At 44.3% G+C, this 14,409-nt stretch overlaps 1 protein-coding gene across 1 annotated transcript in view; it reads right to left on the reverse strand.

Annotated features, from left to right (window-relative positions):
* Positions 1-14,409, reverse strand: part of ELL2 (elongation factor for RNA polymerase II 2) — a 293,745-nt gene that overhangs the window by 201,535 nt on the left and 77,801 nt on the right. The window contains exon 2 of the mRNA XM_086960927.1: positions 5,978-6,025. Coding sequence (XP_086817053.1) covers positions 5,978-6,025 — 48 coding nt within the window. The remainder of the gene's footprint in view (positions 1-5,977; positions 6,026-14,409) is intronic.

Raw genomic sequence — 14,409 nt, forward strand, 5'->3', positions numbered from 1 at the left:
CAGTCCGAAGAGTAGTATGGATTGGGGATTCCAGAAAAAATATACAGGGCGACTGCGTTATAGTCAGCTGTGGTGATTCTGCCACGGTGGATTATATTTGCTCCTGGCCTGAATTGGAAAAATAGGGAGGGGATTGATGCCTATTGTCTCCTTCTTTTACCCACCAACAAACTCATAATAACGCAGAATCCCAATATTGGGAGGAGGGCATGGATTGGTCTTGGAACCAAGTGGGTCTCTGGAATGGAAATAGATATAGATCGAGAGACTGGGAACCTAGGCCCTGGCCACCAAGGAGAAATCAGTATAACCTGGATGGATGGAGGGGTATCCCCCTGAGAAACAGGTATGATTGCCTGGATATGGTTGATTGACCATTAGGGTACTCATTAAGGGATAATAAGGAGTGTAGTACCTTGTCCACCTTTTCAATCTTAGGCAATAAATCTGATTTGTGTAATTTAAAACAGCCCTTTACCAGTTCAACCCTGACCATTACGAACGTTGACCCCCTTTGCCCATTACCTACTGAGCCATCTGAAACTTCTATACAGGAAAAAATAAATAAAGGACTTTTAGACCCGATAGGGCATAACGTAGATAAAAGTTTGAGCCCACAACACTCTGAAATAGTATCGTTACAAACACCGAGGAAAGCTAATCTGGCTTTAGCCTCATGGAACGTCGCGGGCCTACACAAGATATTGAATGATCAGACATTTCTATCCTTCGTAAGTAAATACGACATTGTTTGCCTTCAAGAGTGTTGGGACCAGGTGGAGTCGCACAGAGGGTTTTACTAACATCTTTACACCATCAACGCAGGGTAATCGAGGCAGGGGTTCTGGCGGGCTTTGTACTTATGTCTCCAATTTGGTGAGTCACAGTGAAGAAAGTAGTATGGGAAGGGGCAAATGACAGAGTGTGTAAATCCCTGCCAGGCCGTTCTGTTGTAGGCGAGGGGGATGAATCTTCTTCTAATTAACTTTTATAATAACATCTGGAAAGAAGAACCAAAAGTTATCATAGAGGACCTTACCAACATTCTAAATTTGGGATCAGGAAAGGCGGATTGCACCCTTATTATGGGAGAATTCAATTGCCATTTATGCCCCACAGTGGTGTGGATATTTGTGGCATAACTGATTTCAAGGGCGAACCAAGCTCTCATTTTGAGCACTCCACTTTTGGCAACATGTTAAATCAACTCATGCATGAATGGGACCTAGGATATGCGAATGAACTTTGTGAGCCTGTGGCTGATTTTCAAACAACTTTCCATGGGCATGGGTCAGGGACTATTATTGAATTTATGATGATATCGAACAATAGACAGGGACACGTTCAGGGATTTAATATTGAAAATTTAGCAATTAGCGATCATTTCCCAATTAGTATCAGTTTGCATATGGCCCTGCATGATGGTCACGCTTGGAGCCTTCCTGATAAATTATACTGTCACTATTTCTCTTTCCAAAAGAAATGGTTATGCTGTGAAGTGGGCGAAAGTCGACCCTATTAAATTTCTAAAAGAAATAATCATAAAAGACCAGGAGCACTTTGTGACGTGCTTGGAACAAGATCCCTCTCCCGAGATGGTTAAGTTGGCCTACAGTAAGATAGCGGTTACCATAAAGGAAAAAAGGATTAGGAAACGCAAAGAGGGGGAAATGACTAAACTGAACCGTTGGTTCAATTCTGCCTGCTCCAAAGCCCATACATCTTTATTGCAGGCTGTAAAGACACTCCCAAAGGATATTAAACTAGTTAGAGTAGCAAGATAAGTGTACAAACAGGCCCTATCAAATAGGAAAAATGAACTTAAAAAGCATGCATGGGAAGCACTAATTAGAGCTAGCGCCCTTCGTGATAATATTTCCTTCTGCAGAGAAGTCAATGCCCGGTTCTTTGTAGAAAGTAGGACTGATTCCCTCGAAATCGCGATAGCGGAGGACGTTTGGGTCAATTATTTCACTGTACTATATAAAAAAGATGATCTACTGGAGATAAATCATCGTGAAATCCCTGCAAACAATCCTATTGACCCACAGCCTGAGGTAACTTATTACGTAGATACGTTCCCTTTGAATATAGTTTTCTCGTCTGCAGAAGTCGAGCAGGCCATTTGTGAGAGCGCAAACTCAAAAGCTCCAGGCCCAGATGGTATTCCCATCGATATATTTAAAGACAGTTTGGACCTCTGGGCTCCGCTTCTCACAAATGTCTTAAATGCCTATAGCCAAGTAGGTTTTCCTGTTACGTGGCAAGAAGCCATCGGAATCCCAATTTTTAAAAAAGGCGACAGGCAGGATCCTAAATGCTATAGGCCAATCTCCCTGCTCGACTCCTTGATGAAAGTAGCAGGGAGAGTATTATTGACTAGATTACAAACCTGGGCCAATGAAGAGAGGGTTCTTTCAAAATTTCAGTATGGATTCAAGAGAGGTTTGGGCACAGTTGAGCAGGGCCTGAATCTGGCTCTAATAACCAGCAAATATACGATGGCTAAAAAAGGTAACTTGTTCATGAGATTTGTCGATCTAAGCTCGGCCTTCAATTGCCTGGATCACAAATTGCTATGGTCAACTTTAAACAAGTTAGGTTTAGATCCCCCCATTCTGAACTTTATTAAGGAACTTTATAGAGGTGCAGGAGCAATGGTCCGCTACGGCAAAAACTGTGAATGCACCAGGAAATTCCCCATAGAAAAGGAGGTTAGGCAAGGATGCATCCTTGCACCCTTTCTTTTTAATCTTTACATTAACGAAGTGGCAAACTTTTAAACCAATTTAGAAGTTGATTATCCCAAAATAAATGGCTCGTCGGTCCCAATACTTTTATACGCCGACGACGCCACAATAATATCTCGAACTCAGATGGGCCTTCAAAAGGCATTAACTGGTTTTTCAACTTTTATGGGGTCCAGAGGTTTGAAGATCAACGTGGGAAAAACTTTTACCATGTGCTGTACCTCCAAGAGAAATTTTAAAACAGACTGCAGAACCTTCGTTAATCAGTCCAAGATAAGCTTGACCAAAACATTTTCATATTTAGGCATCACTTTTAACAATAGAGGAACAGCGATAGCTACACGTAATTTGGCCGTCTACCGTACCATTGGAGCAGTAAAACAATTTGCCAAACGCCTGGGTGGGAAACCCATAGACACTTTGATTAAAATGTATGCAGCTAAATGTGTATCGACTGCAACCTATGGTGCTGGCATATGGGGGACGGCCGATTGCTCACAAATCCAACTAGTAGAAAATGCCTTTTTCAGATATTTGCTAGCTGTTCCGAGATCTGTTTCTACCACTATTTGCCATAAAGAATTAAATCGAGTGCATATTACAGATCTGATAAAGGTTACACCCGTCATGCTGTGGCATAAGATCTGGTCTTCGGACGAGACAGCCTTCAGCAGGGACGTGATTCAGGACTGCATGAATCAATCAGCGGCTAAGAAGATTATTTGGCTTCAATACATTAAAAGTTTCATGAACTCCATTGGGCATCCCGAACTCTTCGCAACCCCGAGTACATGTTCATTAATATCTAAAAAACTTTTAAAAAACACTTGCCTTGAACTGCTGGAAGATAGACGGTGGTACCTGGATGGTAACAAGTCAACAATCATTTCCCACCGCCGCATTCTATACGGTCCAGGTTTACATCCGTATCTGTCTCCGGAAATCTCCAGTTACACAAGAATGCTTTTAACCAGAATGAGAACCGACTGCTTTTTTAGGCTGGTAACATTCCCTACCCCAAATGACTGGTCGGCGCTACTGATAAAATGTCCATGTGATGATATTTCGACTCAGTCAAACATCCATACCATCTTTTTCTGTAAATATTATGAGTGGGGGAGAAAGAGAATTTTGCTACCCCTATTAAGGCTGTGGGGTCTGCGTCAATGCAGACCTGCCCTAATTAGACTGTATATGTTACACGACAAACTTACTGTGAATGCAGCAGCTAAATATCTGAAATGTGGTCAGAACAAGAGGCACTATGACTTAATGCAAGTGTTGGACTCTATATATATGTAGCTAATAGCATACTTAATAAACTGATTGCCTTTTTATAAGGTTTTTATATATGTTTTTTAGAATTTTTTAATGTTTTCTTCTTTTGTAATTTAGAAATATTTAACTGTATTACTTATGTGGTATGAATTTCTTATGTGCTTTTATGGTCTTTTAATAATACCGAATAAAGCTATCTTGACTTGACAATAACAATAGTTGTTGTTTAGTAAAGAACTATGTACTTCTAGGTTGTGATGGATTGTACAGAGCCAGCAAAAATGGATTGGAACGGGATCTTTGGTGACCTATCCTTAATTTCTCCACTGTCATAGGTAAGAAGCCCTGCCTTGGTGGGTTTGAGCAAAGTGTTTTTATTTAGAACAAACTGAACGGACTATATCTGTTCAATATTTTATTGGCACTTCGGTCATGATCTGATGGTTAAAAAAAAGTCACGAATTATCCCTTTTTGATGATAAACGAATAGTGAGCTAGAATACAATTATATTTGCCACCATGTAGCTTGTGGGAATGCCAGTACATCTAGGCAGGCGATAGCTATATGTCCAGGAAATGCAAAATTTAGAAATTTGTACACGAATATGCGAGTTAGGCTTGGTAATCCTTATGCATTTCTATTGGGTAAAGCTCAGAATAATTGTACAGCTACAGATTAAGATGCTCATTTAGACTCCAATGAAAACAAGCATTTGCAATGCAATTGGCCTCGCATTAACACAAGTCTGAGCTATTGAGATTGTAAATAACAATGCCTTTTATGTTTAAAAATTTTTTTTTTAAATAAAAGGCATTGTTATTTGCAATGTCAATAGCTCAAATTCACGTCAATGCGAGACCCATTGCATTGTAAATGCTTGTTACCTATCTTATCAATTTGTAATAAAGATTTCCAAAAACATTACAAAAAAAGCATTAGTAAAGAGACTGGCAGCCAACAGCAGATCAATTGGCTTGTTTACATTTTGTGTTATCCAAGACCTTTTGATCTTACTGAAACTGTGCGACACATTTCATTAATTATTATGTTGCGTCATGCACTTTTCTTCCACCCACTCCAGCTTTTACAAGGAGTACATCCACACACTAAGTAGTTCTCTAAGGTGCTTGGAACTACCAAAGTAAAGTGTGCTTTATGATCTGCAAAGTTGCCTTCAACTAATTTTTTTTCTTAGATTGAGGCGAACCCGCCAGCGAACCACCGGCTGACCTAACAAAAACCAACACAGGGGGGAAAAAAACCAAGAACTACTAAAGCCAAATGGCTCACTACCACCGTTATAATTGCTTAATTAAACTGGTGCTCTGTACTGGTAGACCAAGTTTGCGCTGGCCAAAACTATGTTAGGAGTAGATAAGAAAAGAGCATTATGTTTCTTTTTCTGCCACTAAATAGCACCCGGGAAATACAAAACCTTAAAACTGCACTTACGAAATGTCTTGGGGACACCAGTCAGCATATAGGCAACAAGTTCTAATCCCAGTTTATCGCCTATAGATCTATTATTTCACCTGCTATCTTTTTATTTGCAGATAAATCTATAAAAAATGTAGATTTTACGTTTCCTGTTTGATACCCTCGATTCATATTGAGCAAAATGAACATAGACGTGTCCCCCATTTTATGCACACAGTCCTCTATTTAAAGTTCAAATAATCGATTGCGAATGTAGCCATTGAGTTAGCCTGCTCCACGTGCTTGCTTTAACCCCTTGCACGCTAGCGGTTTTCCCGCTGTGTGCTGGGTTTTTCGAAAACCCGCATTACATGGCGAGCTCAGCTCGTCATCAGCATACGAGCGCCATAGCTGATGACTAGCTGAGCTAGTCATCAGCATCGAAGGGTTTAACTGTATTAAGAGTAGCGAACAAAACGATTAAGGAAACTCTGTGTAGAGCTAAATCGCAATGGCTATGAACAATACTCACTCCTTGGAGACCTTGAAATTGGATTGTTGGTCGTGCAGGTGCTACATTCTGTAAAATGAGAAAGGAAAAAAAGTTAACAGTTAATCTAGGGTTGCCCAAAAGAAACTATAATACAGCTTGCGATCCATACATTGGTAACAAGAAAGGAAACAGCACAAGATTTAGATGGAGGTGCTGGCTCAAACGCAATCCCAATGCAGTTTTAAAACAACCACCACTTTTAAATGAGCTCTTTCAGAATGTTTCTTCACGTGTATTCATTCTTTACGTAACCACAACAATGATTTCTTGTGTTGAAATGCAATTTAAGCTCAAAAGAAACCATGGAATACCTTCAGTAGCAGAGTGTGGACTCAGTCACCAATAAATTACTTCTAATGAAGCACCTTGGCGTTTAACCTACTGATTGAGAGGATTATGCAGGGTGATGGACGTGCTTTGGGAAATTTTATATTCACATTGCTATATTATACAAGTAAGGTGACCCGGCCGACGTTTGGATCTGTGCTTAATTTGAGCCGGTGTTTTCCGGTGCTGAGCACCGGCACTTAAACACCAGCATTATGTGCAGTTAAGGACAGATTAGTGGTTTGCATTGTTTTAAGCATTTGCCCAGAATCACAGGATGTTGACCCGACACACAAACCTGGTTACCCAGCTCTGAAGTTGGCAGCTCTGGCCATTACGCCACACCCTCTCCCAACTTTCATGGTTAATAGTTGGCTCTGTTTTAAGCGGCAGCACCACCACCACCACCAGAGGAAATGGGCTGGTGCAAGCTACCTCCCGACGAGAGCCCCAGCCCTTTTTGTTTTTTTACAAATTAACCACTGGTCTGGATACATTTTGAATAGCAAAGGGACTTAAAGGAAAATAAAATCATACTGATGAGATTATATATGTATATATTTCAATGCATACAATGCATACAAATATTTCACAACTTTCGTGCAACTTCACTTTCCACTAAAAATCCATTAGCAACCCAGATTTTACAGTGGGGGTAAGATGGCCACTGACTGACTGCAGCAAGAGGTCGCAGTTTTTCTCTCTCCCCCTCTACTGGCACTAACTATGCTGTGAGGAATGCTGGGGTCTCGACTCGAGTAAATCTTTGGGTAGCCTCCTGGGCTCAGGACTCTTCCCTGATCCAGCGTTACCTCGGATAACAGTAACCTTGATATACCATTATCTCCCGGATCGGATTTCTAGGTGGCTACAGCGGTTGAGAGGCAAGATTGGCATGGCACCTAAAGGGGTTAAACAGCTGAAGGAAGCTAATGTCCTGAAAAATCTGCAAGAGAATGGTGGCGTAAAGGAAGCGCTAAAGGACCCAGCAGCTTTGGCTCCTGTACAGCGCGGTCTGACTCAGCCAGGTAGAGGAATTAGCCAAAAGCCAGACGAGCCGCGAGGCAATGGCGGCAAAGACTTGGGCGCTATACGCAAATCGGCAGTAACAAAAGCTGGCACAGAGGGGGTCAAATCTAGGCACCCTATGGAATTCTTATTGCAGCAACCTACCTTACAAGAGTCCTTCTCCACGAAGGCGGCAGGGACGGCTGAAAGCGAGCTGGGAGCTATGCGGCCGGAGAGCGCTGAAAGCACGGTTGCTGGGCATCGAATGGTAACATTGTTGCAGACACTTCCCGGCAAGAAACAGGATAACTCGAGCGCTCTGTGTGCCGGGCCATCACTTGACCTTCAGAACAAACAATTTTGAAGGAGGCAAGCTTGCTGAAGGGAGCACAAATCCAACTACATTAGGGGAGATAAGAAGCAAAATGGTTGGCTCTAACCCAGAGTTAGATGCAAGAACCGCTGGTGAGGGTGAAAATCTCGCAAGAGACAGTGTGAGTAGCATTGACTCCCCTGGCAATCTCTACTGCACCTGGTGAAGTGGGGGCTGCGAGACAGGCGCATGGGCTAACACAGGATAAGGGAAATCCTGGCACTCCAGACGGGGAATGTTTTTTCCCCTTAATGAGGATACGGACTCCCTGTTCTCTAGTAAAGGAAGCCATTCCAGTGGCAGTAAGTTCTTCAGTCCATAAGACGACTGCGACTCATAGGGGTTTCCAACAGAAGAGAAGGACAAAATCTCCTCTTAGTCCATTAAATGCCGGGGGTAATAAACTCTTATGGGACTATTCTGCCACATCGCAACTTTACCACGAGGGTGGGGGAGTGGATATGCAGACGGGACAGAACAATGCAAGTAGCCCACCCCAGGCGCCCTCACTAGACCTCCTCTATACTACCCTGAAGCAAATGCAGGGTGAAGCCAGGATAGAGAGCTGGAGAGCTAAACAAGCAGCAAAGAAAATTCAGAGCTCTAGGAGGAAAATGAATAAATTGTACGAAGATATGGCTGATAGGGTCGCCCACGTTGAGGAAAGAACAGGAAGATTGGAAGATGTCAGTAGGCGGAACTCGTTCAAGGAGGCACAGGAGAAGGTGGCAGAGGATATCCAATGGAAGCTGGAGGACTGAGAACCGCCAGAGGCGGAACATTAGACTTTTGGGGGTTGCAGAAGGGGTTGAAGGGCAAGAAGTTAGGTCATTTGTTATTAATTTAATGAAGGAGGCCTTTCCCGAGATGACGAACTGGAGTTGGGAGAATGAGGTGCAAAGAGCTCACCACTTTCCATTGATCCCCAAAAAAATCTTATGGGGCATCTCAGGTTGTAAAACCCCGGGCAATTCTTGTCTATGTCGGTAAATTCCTTCTTAGGCAAGAGATTATGGACAAGGCAAAACCAGAGGCTAGACGTACGTTTGATTGGGTTACATTCTTTGCCCGCCCCGATTTCTGCCATGTTAATATGTAAAGACGGTGGAGGCGGAGACAGCTAATTGCTCCTCTTAAGAGCCTCGGGCACAAGGCTTATTTATTGTACTTAGCACGGCTTAATATTATTGTTAAAGGACACGGTAGAATGTTTTATTCTGAGATTAAGACTCAATAGTATCCGACTGAATTAAAAGAGCAGAAGGGAGGATAGGGGGGATTTTTGTATTCTCTGTAGATACACAGCACGTAGAGGGGATCTCTACTAGGATTATTTGGCATGGGGGACAGAGATTAGAAGCACGAGGAAGGGGGAGTGCGACTGCTACAGTTTAAGCTGTCACACATAGGTCATGTGTGACCCATTTGCCTGTAAAGGGGTTGGAGGGGCCTGGGGGGTGGGGGAGGGGCAGGGTGGTGGTTCACATGGTATAGCACAGTACGACGTTTGAGATGGGTGGGCAGTCACAGAAGGTGTGTTAGTAAAAGAATGAAAACATTTTCAGAAGGGACGAGGAAATTATGCAGTGATGGCTTGGTTAATTTGACGGGACAGTTATTTAATGTATTTTAATGGGTGTAAGGTTTGCATCTATTAATGTATGCGGTCTGAATGACCATCTGACAAGGCAGCGCATCCCGGCTACCTTGAGATCAATGCGGCTTGATTTTGTTGGTCTCCAAGAGACACATGTAGAAGTGACAAGGGGTTATTTAATGGAACAGTTGGGATTTTATTTACTTGCACATTCAAAACAGGGGACTAAGTCCAGGGGGTGGCCATCTTGTCCAAAAGAAAGGAGGTCATAGTTAAAAGAAAAAAGGAAGATCAATGGGGTAGATGGGCCCTTTTCGAATGCATAATTAATGGTGGAATAGTTATCATAGGATCAGTATATGGATCAACAGAGGATGACCCGGATATCTTTCAATTTTTAGATTTAGAGATAGCTCCTTGGCCAGAGCAGATTATCCTGTGTGGCGATTTCAATATAAATGGGGTTGGGGGCCTAGGTACAGAGCATGGGCAACGTTATCAAGGACGGGAAAAAAAAACATGTTGAGTGATAGTCTGGCAAGTCATAATTCTTTAATGGATGTGTGGGCAGGTTTGAACACGCTAGATAATGGCACCCCTTTCTATACCGCTCCGCACAAGGGCTGCGCCAGGCTCAATTATTTTTTTATATCAAATTCCCCAATGGCTAGAAGTCAGATCGAGAAACACCCTAGGATTGTCTCAGACCACAATCCCCTGGTTTTAACATTAAAAATGACAGGTGGGGATAGGCGGGAGCGGGTATGGACTTTTGAAAGAGGATTATTTAAGGATAAGCCTTTGAATGACTGGATAGTAGCTTTCTGGGAGATTAATCGAGGTAGCACTTCTACAGGCGTAAGATGGGACGCTTTCAAGGCTGGTATTCGTGGAGAGACATTAAGCTACAGTCTTCATAAACAAAAGCAAGAAGGGACTAGAGTTAAGAGCCAGGTTAAAGCAGTTTTGAATGCAGAGGAAGAATTACATTGGGCAATCCTCTCCGGGGCCTCTTTGGATCAGATACTCTTGAAAGTTGTATGTGCCAAAGCAGAGGTGAATAAAAGTATTGCCATCAAGGCAGCTGCAACTTATTTAACTAAAAGGGAACAATGTCACTAATTAAGCGAGCGCGTGGGACATATACTTGCGGTTCGTACAAAACAGAGATCGGCCTCTAAAGAAATTAAAGAAGTATCGGATGGTAAAGGAGGAACAGTTGCAGATTCCAAGGGGGTCAGGGAGGTGTTTAGACAGTTCTATGCTAGACTATATAGTGAAGAGCTCCCAGGGGATCTCTCAGATATTCAACAGTATCTCATGGATGTCTCTGGCCCTTTCCTTGCCGAACAAGAAATGTCCCCTTGACTCCTGAGGAATATTGTGCGGCACTTAATTGTCTCCCTTCGGGTAAAGTGGCAGAGCCCGACCGATCCCCATCAAATTTTATAAAACATTCTAAGTGGCAATTCGCTTTGATCTGGTGGATACAATCCTGCAGGCCCAACTAGGAAATTCTGTCCCAAAGTCGTGGGCAGGCGCGGATATTGTGGGGATACCAAAAAAAGGCAAAAATTGAGAGAACATATTTGAGCCAGTGATACTGTGGTTGCGCCGAGTGGATGCTGTGGTTGCGCTGAGTGGATGCTGTGGTTGCGCTGAGTGGATGCTGTGGTTGCGCTGAGTGGATGCTGTGGTTGCGCTGAGTGGATGCTGTGGTTGCGCTGAGTGATGGGAACAGGGGAAACAGCAGACCTTATAACACGTGGGAACAGAGTCCAACTAGTGTGGAAACGAGCGTGATGTGCATGCGGATGCGGATGAAAGGCTACATGTATTTTGCAAAACATTACTATTTGATAATATCCAAGTTTTTCATGCCCTTGTTTTTACAATGTTGCTCCTTAACATTTGCGGTCATGCACTTCCAGATCAAACACTGCAATTAGTACAAAAGCCCCCAGTGCGCCACTGCGGGATTGGGGGCTCAGGAATCCTACCACCCTCCCGGGTTCGCCCCTGCCACAGACCATGGATTCTGTAGTTTTAGTCTGGCCTGACAGTTGGCAAGTGTCCCACTTACACTATGACTTTGTTTACACCATCGATCACTGGCATAATCATTGGCGCTGCTTGCCCATCTGGGATGGCATTTTGCAGACCACATCTACTGGAAAGGCTGGGCAGTGAGGGGGGGCAGCGGGCGTAAGCATTTTTAATTTGCTACTTTCAGGCCTTCGGTTTCCAAGCAACTGGGCTACTATATTAAGGCAACTTTTTTTTGTTTTTAAAATACACATTTCACAACAGTAGATCGAGTACAACACTAACAGCTTGACAACGTCCAGTGAACGCTTGTTTACAGTCTCAAGTACGTGCCAATTACATTTTTAGGGAGGGGTGGGGGGGCGGGAAGAGAATCGAATGCCTAACATGGTTTGAGGCTGTCTGAGCCCGGTATAGCATAAGCACCTTGGGGGTAGACTCTTTAGGGCACTACAAGTACCAGAATGCTTTGTGTTACATGAAACCTTAGCCTGCATATCGTCCCCTTTACATAGTTGGTCGATTGCTAGGCCATTGTAATATTAGACTGGCTCAGCAGACTCCGTATGGAGCAGGGAGGGGTGCGTTAACAAGGACCCACACAACCCACTAAATTAGTTTTTTTTAATCCAACAGCACCCTTGCCAAATACGAGAAGTGGGAATAAAATGAGGCATAACTCACTTATGCACAGATCTAGATCGGTTTTGCAGGTGGAGTTTACGAGTTTTGTTGTTGTGCCCCCGGGTGACATGCAAGGTAGAGAGGCGCGTGGAGCACCGCAGGCTGCCTGTATACCGACACAGACACACGCCCATAAAAATCTGTATACAGACAAACGCACACAAACACATCTACATACTGAGACACGCACACAAACACTTCTGTATACGGACACAGACACAGACACACGCCCACAAACATCTGTATACAGACAAACGCACACAAACAAATCTACATACTGAGACACGCACACAAACACATCCGTATACTGACACAGACACGCTCACACAGATCAGATGCACACATCAACACGTTCAGTCTGACACTCAAGCACATCTGTACCACTTCCAAACCAGCATCCACGCATAATCATATCTACACACCTACAATCTGATAGGCACGTGCCGAAAAACACACCTAGATAAAAAAAACTCTCCTTGACGCTGAAACCTAGACAAAAGCACATGTGTAATGTCACTGAGAATTACAGTTTCCAAAAGACACACACACACTCATCTGCACACAGACATCTGTTTGGACACAGACACTAACAACTCCCCGCACTAACACACCACAGTTTCAGGACATTTGCCAACTCCTTCCCTGAAGCGTCAGAGGGCTATGGTGCAGAACATATATTTAATGAAAAATGTTTGCTAAAGTGTATTCATGCCTTGAAGGTTTATAAACAAATACAATATAAAGATTGAGGTTGATGGGCTGAAAGTGCCAGTGAACAGCATTTTTATTTTCTATTGCTCCACTCCCTTTTCCAGGGTTTACTCGTGGTCTAGTGATCGACCCAAGGGTGGAGGCAGCTTATTTCAGAAAAGTACATCGCTATCGATGGATAGGAGATTCAAATTAGTGGGTTCTCACATGGTCACCTGGCATGACCTAAAACATGTCAGGAGGAAGCAACTGAAGCAACTTAAGAAACCATGGTAAACTTAACTATCATCATTTGCCCATTTTTGTTGTGAAAGAATGGGCAACATATATTTTACTTAATATCTGCTAATGTTTTAATCCTAAAGATTTTTATTAGATCTAACTTAGCATTGGCATAATTAATGCATTGCCTCTGTATACTTTACTCCTGTAGGAAATCTTAACACCCAACACAGCAGATTGGCCAGAACATCTCACATGAATCCAAAAATGTGCTTCTATACTGGACCCAAATACATTGTCATCTGCCTGCATGTTCCTAGTCTGTGAAAACACCCCATAGCAAAATTTCGCCCTACATAAAAATATTTATTTTACAACACCTAGTGGAGTTATGCGCACAAAACTGTTCCAAACCAAACAGATGTTCAAGCACCTGACTCAAGTGCACATTAATGCTCTCAATAAATCAACAAACCACATAAGTACTTAACATACACATAGAGGCGTGGCCAGCACGGGCAACATGGATGACTTATAACAGGGATTAGTGGCTGAGCGGTCTTAGAATAGGTCATGATTCTCCGTATTTACCAGGCATCCGCAGCAAAGTGCCCTAGCGGAGTACAGGGTGAGCACTCCGGACACCTGGGGAGTGGTGACTCTGCTAAAACCGCCTCCGTGGGGAGCCAAGAATAGGTGTTGGGCCAAGGCTACGCACGATCAAGGGGGTGGAGGAGCCCATTGCCTTTTCCCCTCGAAGCGGACTGGAGTGGAAACCAAGGCAGCGACGCTGGCCGGAGGGGGCCTGAGCAAGTGAGGCCGCCATTGGAGTGACCGACCGGGGTCCTGGGAGCAGCCTGTGCTTGAGCCTGCCATTGGACCTGTTGCAGGGATGGCGGAAGAGTAGCCTGCTCTTGGCGGGGAACAGAGTGGAGGACACCGGAGTCTGCATTGCTCGCTCGCCGTGGACACGGACAGGCTACGCTGACTGGGCGACGTGGACTGGGCCCATTTTGGTCACCGCTGCGGCTCGCTTTCGGCCGGGGCAGGCTGGGGCCAACGCTGCTGAAACTGCTGCTGTACGGGTGTTAAGGAGAAGTGCTGGGCCTTGGCTGGGCGCGACCCTCGGCTCGTGGGGCTGCAGTATTGGGACTCTGCCACCACACACGAGCTAGGGGGTGGCGCTCATCACACCCCCCGAACCACCGATGCAGAGATCGAGGCGCTGCCCTGAGTGGGCCGAGGAGAGTGATGCCTCCATTGGTGAGATTAGCCCAGGTCCCGGAAGCGGGACGCCCTTGGACGGGTGATAGTGACAGTGAAATAGGCCTGCTCTGGGTGAGACACAGCGTGGAGAATGCCGGGATCTAGGTCACTCGCTCACCATGAGCGCTGGCAGAGCTGCACTGACTGGACAACGAGGCCTGACGCCTACCGCGGTCA

This window comes from Lissotriton vulgaris, chromosome 3_1, assembly GCF_964263255.1.
Source record: "Lissotriton vulgaris chromosome 3_1, aLisVul1.2, whole genome shotgun sequence".
Classification (NCBI taxonomy): domain Eukaryota; kingdom Metazoa; phylum Chordata; class Amphibia; order Caudata; family Salamandridae; genus Lissotriton; species Lissotriton vulgaris.